Source organism: Cajanus cajan, chromosome 2 (genome assembly GCF_000230855.2).
Source record: "Cajanus cajan strain Asha chromosome 2, NIPB_CcT2T_4, whole genome shotgun sequence".
Classification (NCBI taxonomy): domain Eukaryota; kingdom Viridiplantae; phylum Streptophyta; class Magnoliopsida; order Fabales; family Fabaceae; genus Cajanus; species Cajanus cajan.
The window spans coordinates 53,774,165-53,786,990 of record NC_138518.1 but is presented as its reverse complement, the minus strand read 5'-3'; the positions used below and the strand labels follow the sequence as shown (position 1 = coordinate 53,786,990).

General features: G+C 35.4%; 1 protein-coding gene across 4 annotated transcripts in view; it reads left to right on the top strand.

Moving 5' to 3' along the window:
• LOC109811248 (callose synthase 7) overlaps positions 1-12,826 on the top strand; it is a 66,495-nt gene that overhangs the window by 14,575 nt on the left and 39,094 nt on the right. For 3 of the 4 annotated variants that reach the window (XM_083068438.1, XM_020374930.3, XM_020374931.3), the window contains 4 exons: positions 8,036-8,164; positions 8,286-8,403; positions 10,163-10,440; positions 10,574-10,626. The exons of the other annotated variant lie outside the window; for it this stretch is intronic. In XM_083068438.1, the coding sequence (XP_082924564.1) occupies positions 8,036-8,164; positions 8,286-8,403; positions 10,163-10,440; positions 10,574-10,626 (578 nt within the window). The remainder of the gene's footprint in view (positions 1-8,035; positions 8,165-8,285; positions 8,404-10,162; positions 10,441-10,573; positions 10,627-12,826) is intronic. 4 annotated transcript variants of the gene reach the window in all.

Below are 12,826 nucleotides of genomic sequence, written 5' to 3'. Positions count from 1 at the left end.
CCATAGTTAGTTAGACTGTTTGTTAGTCTTTCTGTAAGCTGATTCGCTGTTGCCACATCAGAATAACTATTTAGCTTCTTTTGTACTCTTTCTTTGTAATTATATAATTTCATTGAAAGAGTTTAGATTATCAATAATAACATAATCAATTTTTTCTTTCTCTCTCATGTATGATTATGTATAGAGAAAAGATTATTATTGGAAATTGAAGGACATTGGGCAATAATACGGGTGTGGTTGGAGTTGGATGTTGTTAGATCCAACAATAGAGACATGATCTCTATTACTAGAAGTAATGAGTTGTTTAATAAACAATGTGATGTAAAGTATGAAAATAATGAATATAATTTGTAGCCCGAGTCAATGACCTAAATATGTGTTGAGCACTAGGGATTATTACATATATACACATGATTTCATATTGATAAAATATTATCTGTTTTGAGCTTAATCATCACTGTTTTGCTTTTAGATATCACTCAAAACGCCTTTCTAACCCACTTCACACCAATTGTCTTTTGTCCGGTCCATCAACTCCCAAGTGTTGTTCTTTTCAATGCCTGCAATTTCATGTTTCTAGTTAATTTTTGTTCAAAAATTCTCTGTCGGGATCCGCCGCGCAGCGTGGTTTGCGATGAAGAGCGAGGCCGTCAAGGTGGAGGCGGCGGAAGGGGAGACCCCTTTCCTATGTCAGGGTTGTTCCCTAACTCAACAATGGGACACCTGAATAAAAAAATGTTTTGTTATCATACTTTTCCTGCTGGCATGCAGGGAGCCAGGCATGATCTATTTTCTGCAACGAATTTTTCCAACTTTTTAAATGATAACTCTTATCTGTATTTGGGTAGTAGTTCCTTGGTGAAAAATACGGTGCAAAGGTTGGAAACTGTGTCAACAGAGCTAAACATTGGCAGTTCTCAATCAGATGACCTTTCACCACATAGCCAGAGTAGTTTACATTCCTCTTGCACAGAGTTTACTGGGACCCACAACAGCAACACTAAAGTTGGTTCTGGTTCAATTCTGCTATTTGGTAAGATCATACATCCTGTTGAATATGATTTGCATGATGCTGATTGCGTGGAAGAAAGTGATGGCAGCAAAGAAACTGAAGGCAGTGACAACCTTCTAGAATAACATTGACGTCTAATGTCAACCCGCCTCTCCAGTTGAGGCGTGCTATTTGTGGGAGGTGTTATGAAGCAGATAAGTACTTGTACAGGTTTATGATGGAGTGGTGGCTCTGACTTCTGATATAGCTCTCTTTCTTAGTTTACTTTAACAATATCTTGAAGAAAAAAACTTGAAATATTGAAAGAACTCTTACCCTACATGCTCAAGTAGAAAATAACATCCAATTTCAACCACCTATATTCTTGCACAATGTTGTTCATATTCTGAAACTAACTAATAATCTTTTATCTAACATAAACAATGGGGACATGATCTCCATTAGCAATAGTAAGGAGTTGCCTTATAAACAATTCAATGTATAGTACGAAAAAAAAAGGAGTCATATGATCCATAGCCTAGAGTCAAGGATCCATATCTTGGTGAACAACAATCGAAATATTGAAAGAACTCTTATCTTTCATAGTCAAGTAGCAAGTGTTGGAAATCTTACTAACATCATTAGGACCCAAAGAGATGACCTTTTCTTTTGCCATGGTCAGATCAACCCCATGCTTTGACGTTTGGCTGATGAAATGGTGTTGCATCTACTAGTCCGACAACCAGTTTTGTAGTTGGCAGCAAGGGCAACAAACAACGTCATCAATGCTGAGCAGCAAAAACATAAGAAATTTTGATTTATATACACATAGATGAGGGATCCACTTACTCCAAGAATAAGTCTTTGATAGACTTACTCTACTCAATAACAATCCAACCTATCTTAGACTTACTCCACTCGTGAACTTATGATCTTAGAAATTGTTGGAGTCGGTACTGTCAAATTGTTGACTTGGTCACATGTCAAAGTGAGGCCTAAAAGTCCTTGCAGCTCTTGTAAGGGCTCAAAATGGTAAATTTACCATTTTGTGAGCATTGTATGATAAACAAGCAAAATAGATTGAAGTTTGCCAAAGTAACTACTAGAAGCAAATACATACTTGACATGATGCATTCAAATGTTTGGGAATCACTGGAATTATCCATAGGGGAAGCAAAATCTTTTGTATGATTTATTGATGATTACTCCAAAAGATTGTGGGTGTACCCAATGAAAAGTCAAGTATGTTTCCAGTATTCAAGGGATTTAAAACACAAGTTGAGCTTGAATTTGGGAAGAAAATTAAGTGCTTGAGGGTAGACAATGGAAATGAATATGTTGATGGTGACTTTTTGGCATTTTGCAAGTTAGAGGGTATTTCAATGTAATTTACAGTGCAACATATGCCTCAGCAGAATGGTGTAGTAGAACGGATGAACAAAATCTCCTAGATAGAACAAAAGGTATGTTGAGAACAATGGGAGTAGCCAAATCTTTTTGGGCAGAAGTAGTTAAAATCGTCTGTTACGTAGTAAATCCATCACCGTTAATAGCAATTTGTTTGAAAATACTAATGGAGATGTGAAGAGCCAAACCAACTGATTCTTCTTCCTAACACGTGCTCATATGTCCTATTTACATAATGTAAAATTCCCAAGAAAGAACCATGCTGGATCTAAAATCCAGAAAGTGTATATTCTTGGACTATGCTGACAATGTTAAGGGGTATCGCTTGTAGGGTTCCATTGCCTGCAAGGTTGTTGATAGCAAGGATGTAGTCTCTACAGAGAATGAACTGCAAAAGGAGCTGAAAAATTACAGCATTACCAAAGACACTACTACAGTGGTGATAGAGAAGAAGTCTAGAGAAGATGACTCTTCTGAAATGGAACGAGAACCAGATGAGGCTTTTGATGGAGAAGCTCAACAGACAAGATGTGAGATAAGAAGACCATCTTTGCACTCAGATTATTTCATGTCAAGCCACGACACATACTATATCTTCTAACTAAAGAAGGAGAACCATCAACCTTTCAAGAGGCTTTGAGGAGTTTAGATGCTTCTTTATGGATGACAATAATGCAGGAAGAAATGGAGGTCGTACATAGAAACAAGACATGGAAACTTGTTGAGCTTCCAAAAGGTTGAAAAGCCATTGGTTGTAAATGGGTCTACAAGATCAGGGTCTACAAGATCAAACAAGATGACAATTGTCAAAACCGTGTTGCTTATTGTGTATTTTACGAAGTTTTATATTTTATCCTTGCTATAATTTTATTCTTTATGATAATCGTATCTTGCTATTAATACTAGGTTTATGTATTTAGAAACAATCCCAATCATAGGGATGTCTCCCTAGAATTAGTTGTCTATATTTCCTAAAGTTGCTAGCAGACTCATGTATATATAGGTCCAATGACCTCATAATTATAATATTAGAAAAGAAAAAGGTGAATGTTATTCCTTCTAAATTTGAGATGGTATCAAAGCTCCTAATCTTTGGAGCCTTTGACTGTGCCCGTAAACCCTAAGTCGTAGCCTTCATTGCTACGCAACCTTGAGCCTTATTGCAGCCATCATTGCTGTGCAATCCACTCTACCTTGATCGTACACACCTGTGATGGTTGAGATCATGAATCTTGGGGATAGATCCTACACTGTCAGAGAATTGCAGGATGTTCATTTTTCTTATTGATTAAATGGAAAGATCTCATATTGCCAAAGTGGGAAACATGTTAGTTACAGAATATGCCAATCAACTCAAGTCTCTATGGATGGAATTGGATCACTATCGAGTTATAAAAGCATAGTGTTTAGAAGACTCAACAATCCTTACGAGTATTGAACAAGATAGAGTCTTTGATTTTTTGGTATGCCTGAATCTTGAATATGACTAGGTCCGAATCCAAATCCCGGGAAAAGAGAAAGTCCCAAGGCTTAATGAAGTGGTAGCCATTATTTGTCTCCTCCTTGCACTACTTCTCCTGTTTTCTCACAGTAGCCTCCTCTGTCTTCTCAAGACAGTGATCCAGGTGTCTCAAATAGTCCCACAGTGTCCTCTTCACATAATGTGTCTCCTTCATCTAATGAGTCTTTCTCACATAATGTATCTTGTCCTGCCTCTTCCACCGACACAGATAATGTTCCTAGAGCCATTAATAATCATCCTATGCAAATTCGTTCTAAATCTAGATTTCATAATCCTCGGCTACATCCATCCTTATTCTTGGCTCATAGTGAACCTAAAAATGTTAAGCAAGCTCTAGCTGATCCTAATTGGTTCTCTGCTATGCAACAAGAATACACTGCCTTAATACACAATCATACTTGGGATTTAGTTTCCCTGCCATCTGACAGAAAAGTAGTGGGATGTAAATGGGTTTTCAGAGTCAAGGAAAATGCTGATGGCTCTATAGATAAGCTTAAAGCGCGGCTGGTTGCAAAAGGTTTTCATCAAGTACATGGCTTTGATTTTCATGAGACATTTTCTCCTGTAATTAAACCCATAACTATTAGAATCATTATCACTCTTGCTCTTACCTATAACGGAATTATTTTAGCTAGATGTGAATAATGCCTTTCTTAATGGCACTTTAGAAGAAACTAGTTACATGGTTCAGCCCCCTGGTTTTGAAGCTGAAAATAAAAATCTGGTCTGCAAGCTCAACAAGGCACTATATGGCTTGAAACAAGCCCCTAGACAGTGGTTTGACAAACTGAAATTGGCTCTTACTCAATTTGGTTTTCAACCTAGAAAATGTGATCCATCTCTGTTTTGGTACAAACATCAAGCTCATACCATCTTTATTCTGGTTTATGTGGATGACATCATTATTACTGGCAGCTCTTCTTCCCTTATTCAACAAATAACCAATCAACTTGACTCCATATTTTCTTTGAAGCAATTGGGAAGCTTGGATTACTTTCTAGGTATTGAGGTTAAATATTTGCCTAAAAAATCTCTGGTTTTGACTAAGAGAAAGTATATTTGGGACCTTCTATTTAAAACCAATATGGCTGAAGCTCATTCTGTTCCTTCTCCTACGTTCTCTACCTGCAAATTGTCCAAGTCTAGGAATGACTTATTTCATGATCCAACCCTTTTTAGATCTGTTGTTGGTGCCTTACAGTATGCTATACTCACAAGACCTAAAATCAGTTTTGCTGTTAACAAAGTTTGTCAATTCATGGCTAATCCTCTTGACTCTCACTAGGTGGCTGTCAAAAGAATCCTAAAGTATTTAAAAGGCACACTCTCTTATGGTCTTCATATGCAGCCTACTACAGTAGGTAGTCCCATCTCTCTTACTGCTTTATGTGATGCTGATTGGGCCTCTGATATTGATGACAGGAGGTCCACCTCTGGATCTGCTATCTTTTTTGGACCCAATTTGATATCTTGGTGGTCCAGAAAACAACGAGTTATTGCTCGGTCCAGCACAGAAGCTAAATATCGTAGTATAGCTCAAGCTTCTACTGAGTTAACTTGGATTCAAGCTCTTCTACAAGAACTTAAGGTTCCCTTATCCACACCTACTTTGCTCTGTGACAATCAAAGTGCAGTGGCTATTGCGCACAATCCTGTTTTTCACAGCAAAACAAAGCACATGGAGATTGATGTGTTCTTTGTTCGTGACAAAGTTCTATCCAAGCAGCTTTTAGTTTATCACATACCAGCTTTAGATCAATGGGCTGATTTACTTACTAAGCCTCTATCTACTACCCGTTTTGAAGTTCTTAGAGGCAAACTCAATGTGCGAAGTTTTTGTGACAAACCTCCACCTTGAGTTTGAGGGGGGCTATTGTGGGAGAAGGTGAGGGATGGGTAAGAAGAGTGGGAGGGGTTTTTGAAGAAACAATATTGATTGGTGTGGCGTTGATGGGTGGTGGAGGCAGTGGTGGTGGGGAAGAATCTCTCGATGGAGTAAAGTTAGCCATGACGAGGAATTGTCGAGATGATTGGGGAAGGAAGAAGGGGGAAGGATCGATGAGCTCTATGATACCATAATAGAATTATGAATAGGAGGAAAAGAGAGAGAGAAACTGGAAGAGAAAGGATGAGAGAATGTATTCGATATATTTTCACTACTATCATAAGGAGTATATGGTGAGTTTATATAGAGCCAACAGCTGTAATAGCCGTTGGTCTATAAAGAACAACAATAAATGCGACAATACAATTAGAAATTATTAAATAGCCTATATTATTATTATACATATAGATAAGGAGTAAATTATACTCCAATAGTATGATAGACAGTGGCATGATTTGCACCCTATATATGTCCATTCAGAGTCAACTTGTAGACATACTCACCAAGGGGTTGAACTGCATTAACTTTTAAAGAATTATATCCAAGCTAGGAATGGAGAATACTTACTCACCAGCTTGAGGGAGAGTGCCAAAACCGCATTGCTTGTGTATTTTATGAAGTTTTATATTTTACAAGTTGACCAAATACCTCTACAGCCTAAAGCAGGCATCAAGATGTTGGTACAAGAGATTTGATTCCTTCATTATTAGTCTTGGTTATAATAGACTAAGTTCAGACCATTGTCCGTACTACAATAAGTTCAAACATAATGATTTCATTGTCTAGTTGTTGTATGTGGATGACATGTTGGTGGTATGCCTCAACAAAGATAGGGTCCAAGAATTGAAGGCATAGTTGGATAGGGAGTTTGATATGAACTATGAAGGACTTGGGACTAGCAAACAAGATTTTAGGGATGCAAAATTCACCAATATAGAAAAAATAAGAAGATTTGGCTTTTTCAAAAAAATTACTTGCTAAAAGTCTTGCTGCGCTTCAAAATGCAAGACTGTATGACAATTTCTACCTCACTTCTTGTTAATTGGCAATTATACTCAAGTGAGTCCTAGCAATGAAGCGCAGAGGATAAAAATGGCTTGAGTACTATATGCATTAGTAGTGGGAAGCCTTATCTATGCCATGATATGCACAAGACCAAACATTGCACAAGTAGTGGGAGCGGTTAGTAGGTTCATGGAAGATCCTGGTAGAGAACACTGGAATACTCTTAAGAGGATCCTTAGATACATTAAAGGAACCTCAAGTGTTGCATTATGTTTTAGAGGATCAAAATTTATTGTCAATGCTATGTTGATTCAGATTTTACAGGAGATCTTGATGAAAGAAAGTCTACTATATGCTATGTGTTTACACTATCTGGAGGGTTTGTAAGTTGGTTATCCAAATTGTAGACTATTGTAGCATTGTCAACTAGATAATCTGAATACATGGCAACTACCCAGGCATGCAAGGAAGCAATTTGATTCAAAGGATAATAGAGGAACTTGGGCACAAGCAACTAAAGAGTATTGTGTATTGTGATAGTTAGAGTGCCTTGCACATTGCAAGGGATCCAACCTTTCATTTTAGGACAAAGCACATAGACATACAATACCACTTTGTTTGAGAAGTAGTAGAAGAAGGAAGTGTGGATATGCAAAAGATTCACACCAAAGACAACTTAGCAGATGTGATGATAGCCAATTAACATGGACAAGTCTATACAATATTGTCGATCCTCTTTTGGCCTATAAGAAACGCAAGCAGTAGGAGTTGAGGGTTGTAATTTCTCCTTGTATTTAGAGAGAGGTTGTAATTTCTCTTCCACTTAGTGAAAATATTTCTCTAGTCTTGCCCGTGGTTTTTCCCTTATCAGTTGAGGGTTTTCCCCATAAAAATAATGTTAATTCCTATTTTCTCATCTCTTATATTAGTGGAGTTATTATTTTGTTACTCTAGTACCCAACATATTCTGTTGGATAGGTCGTGAATGACCTGTATGGAATAATAGACATGTCATGTGTATATATGATTGAGCATAAGTTGAATTGCTCAGGCTAAATGGTCTTTAATTGATAGTTGTTTATTTTTTTTTATTCGTTCTTCTTGTTCTTGTTCTTCTTTGTCCTTGCTCTTAAAGGTCCAATATACATATATACAGACTACTTGTATTTTCCTTCCATAATAATAAAATTGTTGTATAAGTAAATACTCTCATGGTCAATGACAGGGACATAGCCAAGCAACCATTGGAGTTTATAAGAGGAAATCCAAAACAAATTTTGTTGAAGTTCGTACATTTTTGAATTTGTATAGGAGTTTTGATCGAATGTGGATATTCTTTATATTGGCTCTACAGGTAATCATAGTATTTGGTTTTGTGGAATGTTCTTTATGTTGATTTTAACTGAATGTCTAGAGCGAGTATTGCAACTTCAGTATGCATTTTTTCTTTTCAAATATGAAAGTATTTGTTTCAGGCAATGATTATCATAGCATGGAGTTCCTTGGGACCTGTTGGCGTGTTTTTGAATTCAAATGCCTTCGAAAATGTTATGACTATATTCATTACATATGCTTTTCTCAGGTTTCTTCAAGGTACTTGATTCCTATATGTCTAAGCTTCTTTTTGCATGTACTTTATCAAAAGATTTATTGAAAGGATAGAAAAGAAGGAAGGATAAAATATCCACCATCTCACTCCCAAAAAAGTCAATGTTAGGATATATTGCTGATTAGGTTATGCCCTATTAGACTATTTCCTACATCTTCATAAAATAGTCTACTAAAATCAAGTCCTGCCTAAGAGTTGTGGATCAAATACTAAAAGAAGTGTAATGATGGGGTGATTTCAAAATGTTAGACAAATGATGAGTTGGCCTATGTTGAGAATGTTGAGCAAAAAAGTAAAAGTGAGAAAATGATGAAAAGAAAAAAGGATACAAAATTTGTTTGATTAAATTGCTTTGTATAAGATAACACGCATATAAGTGTCGTTACTCAATGATACTAACAGTTGGTGACTATTAGTTAAAAAAAAACCAACATTTTCAAAATCGGACTGGTTATTGAATTGATAGAGGCATTAGTTTAAGGTTCAATGGTTCAACTATAGTTAAACCAATATTAGTAAAATAATAATAAAATTATATATAAATAATGTTAAATAAATAAAATATCATGATTTAATAACACTAAAAATTAAAATAAAAACATTAACAATCAAAATAAACATAAAAGTCCAAATATAATATTTGAGTTTTAATTTAACAAAATATAATAATGTCCATTAATAATAATAAATTTACATATAAATTAAAAAAATGTTAAATTAATGTGCAATAAATTGAAAAATATCAAAATATAAAAGTTGTAAATTAATATAAATGACTAAATTATTCTTTATATGAAAATTGTTAAGAAAAATTATAAAATAATTTATTCCAATTTATAATCTTTAACAAATATATTTTTATTCATTATAAATATTTTAAAATAAAAAAAATTTGTAAAAAATATATTAAGATTAAAAAAAAAACAGTATTGAAATGCTATTGATTCAACCCGGTTTTCTACATCATTCTTAGATCGGTTTTCACTAGTTTTGGATTGGTTTGATATGTTCCAGGATGGGTTACTTTGTTTATGAAATTTACTGTCTTATCGAAGTTACTGGATCGGTCACCAGGCTGGTTCGCGATTATACCAGTCGAACCGGTCCGGTCCGATTTTGACAACTATGAAAAAAACTCTTAAGATACACTTATGCAAAATTGAGTAACTGAATAATTAACTAAACTAATTGTATAATTCCTCAATTACCTAAGTGAGAAAGTATCAATATACTTAAAAGGCCCACAACTTGGATTGGGTATGTGGCTTGGAAAACACAGGGGCACATCCTGGTGGGCTTATTATGGCTTATTTGGAAAGTATAGGTGATATCAAGGCTATTAAATATCTATAGGAAAATGGAGTTAATAGTTTCTTGCTTTCCAGGAAATTGTATACCCCTTAAATTTGCATATTGTCCATTCTAGTTTTAATAGCACTGTCGCTCCATATCAACAACCCATATCAACAACCATTATTAATTCTATCTCCATTGTGTATTTGTAAACCTCTATATATTGACTTACCAATTATTGTTTACATGCAAATTCAAATTCCAAAATGGAAAGATTTGCCAAAAGAACCACTCCTTTCTATTGGAAGTTGTTCAGCTCTTTGTTAAACAAAATGGAAAATATATATATTTTTTAAAAAATGAAGGTAGCTTTATTCTTCTGTAGTTTCAATAGCAATTACTGTTGTCATTTTATTAACTTTTTTTTTTTCTCATATCTTCTATTTGCAGCATGTCTTGATATTATTCTCACATGGAATGCATTGAGGAATATGAAATTCACTCAATTGCTTCGATATTTTCTGAAATTTGTGGTAGCAGCTGTTTGGGTTGTTGTTTTGCCAATCTGTTATTCTAAATGGGGGAATCAGTCGCTTTACACCTATGCTGTTGTACTATATATGTTACCAAACATAGTGTCTACAATACTATTTTTCCTTCCTCCTGTGCGGAGAACATTAGAGTGCTCAAATATGCGAATCATTACCTTTTTTATGTGGTGGGCTCAGGTAAGCAGCACATACATTTATTTGTTTATTTTCTTATAATATGTAATAGATGGTTGTTGTGTTAGCCTTTACATCTCTCTTTCTAATTGAAATGTTTTTGGGGGTACTCTATCTAATGTTGACTATATTGTAGCCAAAATTGTACGTAGGCAGAGGCATGAATGAGAGTATGTTATCAATGCTAAAGTAAGTGAGAAATTCTTTTCAATTTTTGTTTCGAATCTAGTTCTTTTTTGTGATATATTTGTTGTGGGGGAGGGGGGAAGGGAGTTCGGCAGGGAATTTCAAGGTGAAAGTCCTTCGTTTCTCTCTAAAGGAATTGCAAGAATTATGTGTGGTTGATCCATGCATATTCAATTTTATTTATAATTTATAATCAATTACAATTAAGGAAATAAGGAAAGACAATAAAGAAAAAGATCCCTAATCCCTAACTTTTAGCTTTACATATTTTCATATCTTTAACACTCCCCCTCAAGCTGGAGCATATATATCATATGAACTAAGCTTGTTATTGATGCAATCAACACGAGGTCCTTTGAGAGATTTAGGCAACATATCTACCAGTTGGTCATTGGAGCTAACAAAATTGGTGGTGATTTCCCTTGAGATCACCTTTTCCCTCACAAAATGACAATCCATCTTTATGTTTCATGTGTTCATGGAAGAACAAATTAGATGCAATGTGAAGAGCAACTTAATTCTGCAAATAAGCTTAGTATCTTGAGTGTCTCCAAACTGTAGCTATTGTAGAAGCTGCCTAAACTATGTAATTTTGCATGTAGCTGCTGCCATGGCAAGATTCAGCTTCAGCGTTGGACCTAGCAATTGTTTTCTAATTCTTGCTTCTCCACGAGATCAAATTCCCCCCAATAAGAACATAATAGCTAGATGTGGACCTCCTATTTGAAGGTGATCCTGCCTAAGCAACATCAAATAACAGACAATTTTGGCATTGCCCTTGTTTATCCACAACCTAGTACATTCTTGACATATTTGAGGATGCGCATGACAACATCACAATGGCTATCACATGGGGCATTTAGGAATTTACTTATCATGCTTAGTACAAATGTGATCATTAGGTAGGTGATAGTGAGGTAATTGTGTCTACCAACTAGACGATTATATCTTCCTAGGTCTTCCATTGGTTCCTTTTGACCTAGAAAAAGGTTCACATTTTGGATCTACAATTGCCACTAGGGTGACAATCAAGCATACCAATCTTGCTGAGAATATCTAGAACATATAACCTCTAGGAAATGGCTACTCCAGAGGTGGATTATGTAACCTCAATGCCTTAAAAATATCTAAGCGGTCCTAGGTGATGTAGGGATGGATAAATTGGAGGGAGACATAACAATTGTAATATTATTTGAGTTAGGAGATTTAGGAGAAATGCTTGGTGAAGTTGTTGATGTGTGAGGTTCAATATCCATAATGGGTGATGTTTCAGATGTGGGATGATAATTAAATAGTGTTTACTTGAGGAAGTTGATGAAGTGTAGGGTGCAAAGGTATGAGTGTTGGTTGTAGTAAGAGGAACCTGAATAGTTTCGTGGGAAGAAGTAATAGTTGATAAAGAGAAGGGATCCTTATAGGGAATTAGGGAAACCTAGTGTCATTGAAAACATCTTTAGAAATATAGAGGCGTCCATCTACTGCAAGACACTTGTAGCCTTGGTGATATGTGGAATACCCCAAAAGGACACATTCTTGGGATATAATTTGAAATTTGTTTATGTTGTAAGGTCAGAGATGTGGAAAGAAAGAGCTACCAAAATTTTTGAGAAAGTTGTATTTTGGATGTTGATGAAAAAGTTCTTGATATGGAACTTCATTTTTTATATAAGATGATGGAAGCCTATTGATTAAGTAAACACCAATGATAAAAACATGATCCCAAAACTGCATAGGCAGATTTGTTTTAGGTAATAGGGTGAGAGTGAGACTGAGTTCAATAATAAGCCTATGTTACGTTCTACTACCTCATTTTGGTGGTGTGTTCGTGGACATATGATACGATGCTGTATTCCAGCACCATCGAGATATGCTGCAAAGGAACGATACTCTGCTCCCTAATCAATTTGAATGACTTTAATAGGTAGTTGGTATTGATTCTTATCTTTAACGTGAAATTGTTTAAAAATATTACGAGTTTGGACTTTGCTTTTAAGAAGGTAAATCTAGGGAAACGTGTGTGAGCATCAACAAAGATAATATAATATTGATACCCACATATAGATGAGGCAAGTGCAAGGTGCATAAATCACTATTTGTTATTTCAAAAGGTGTAGTGTAAACAATTTTAGAAAAGTAAGAAGGTAATCTAGGGGATTTGCCAATGAGTGTTAAACTCCTTTGCAAAGTATTATTTTGTAACCAT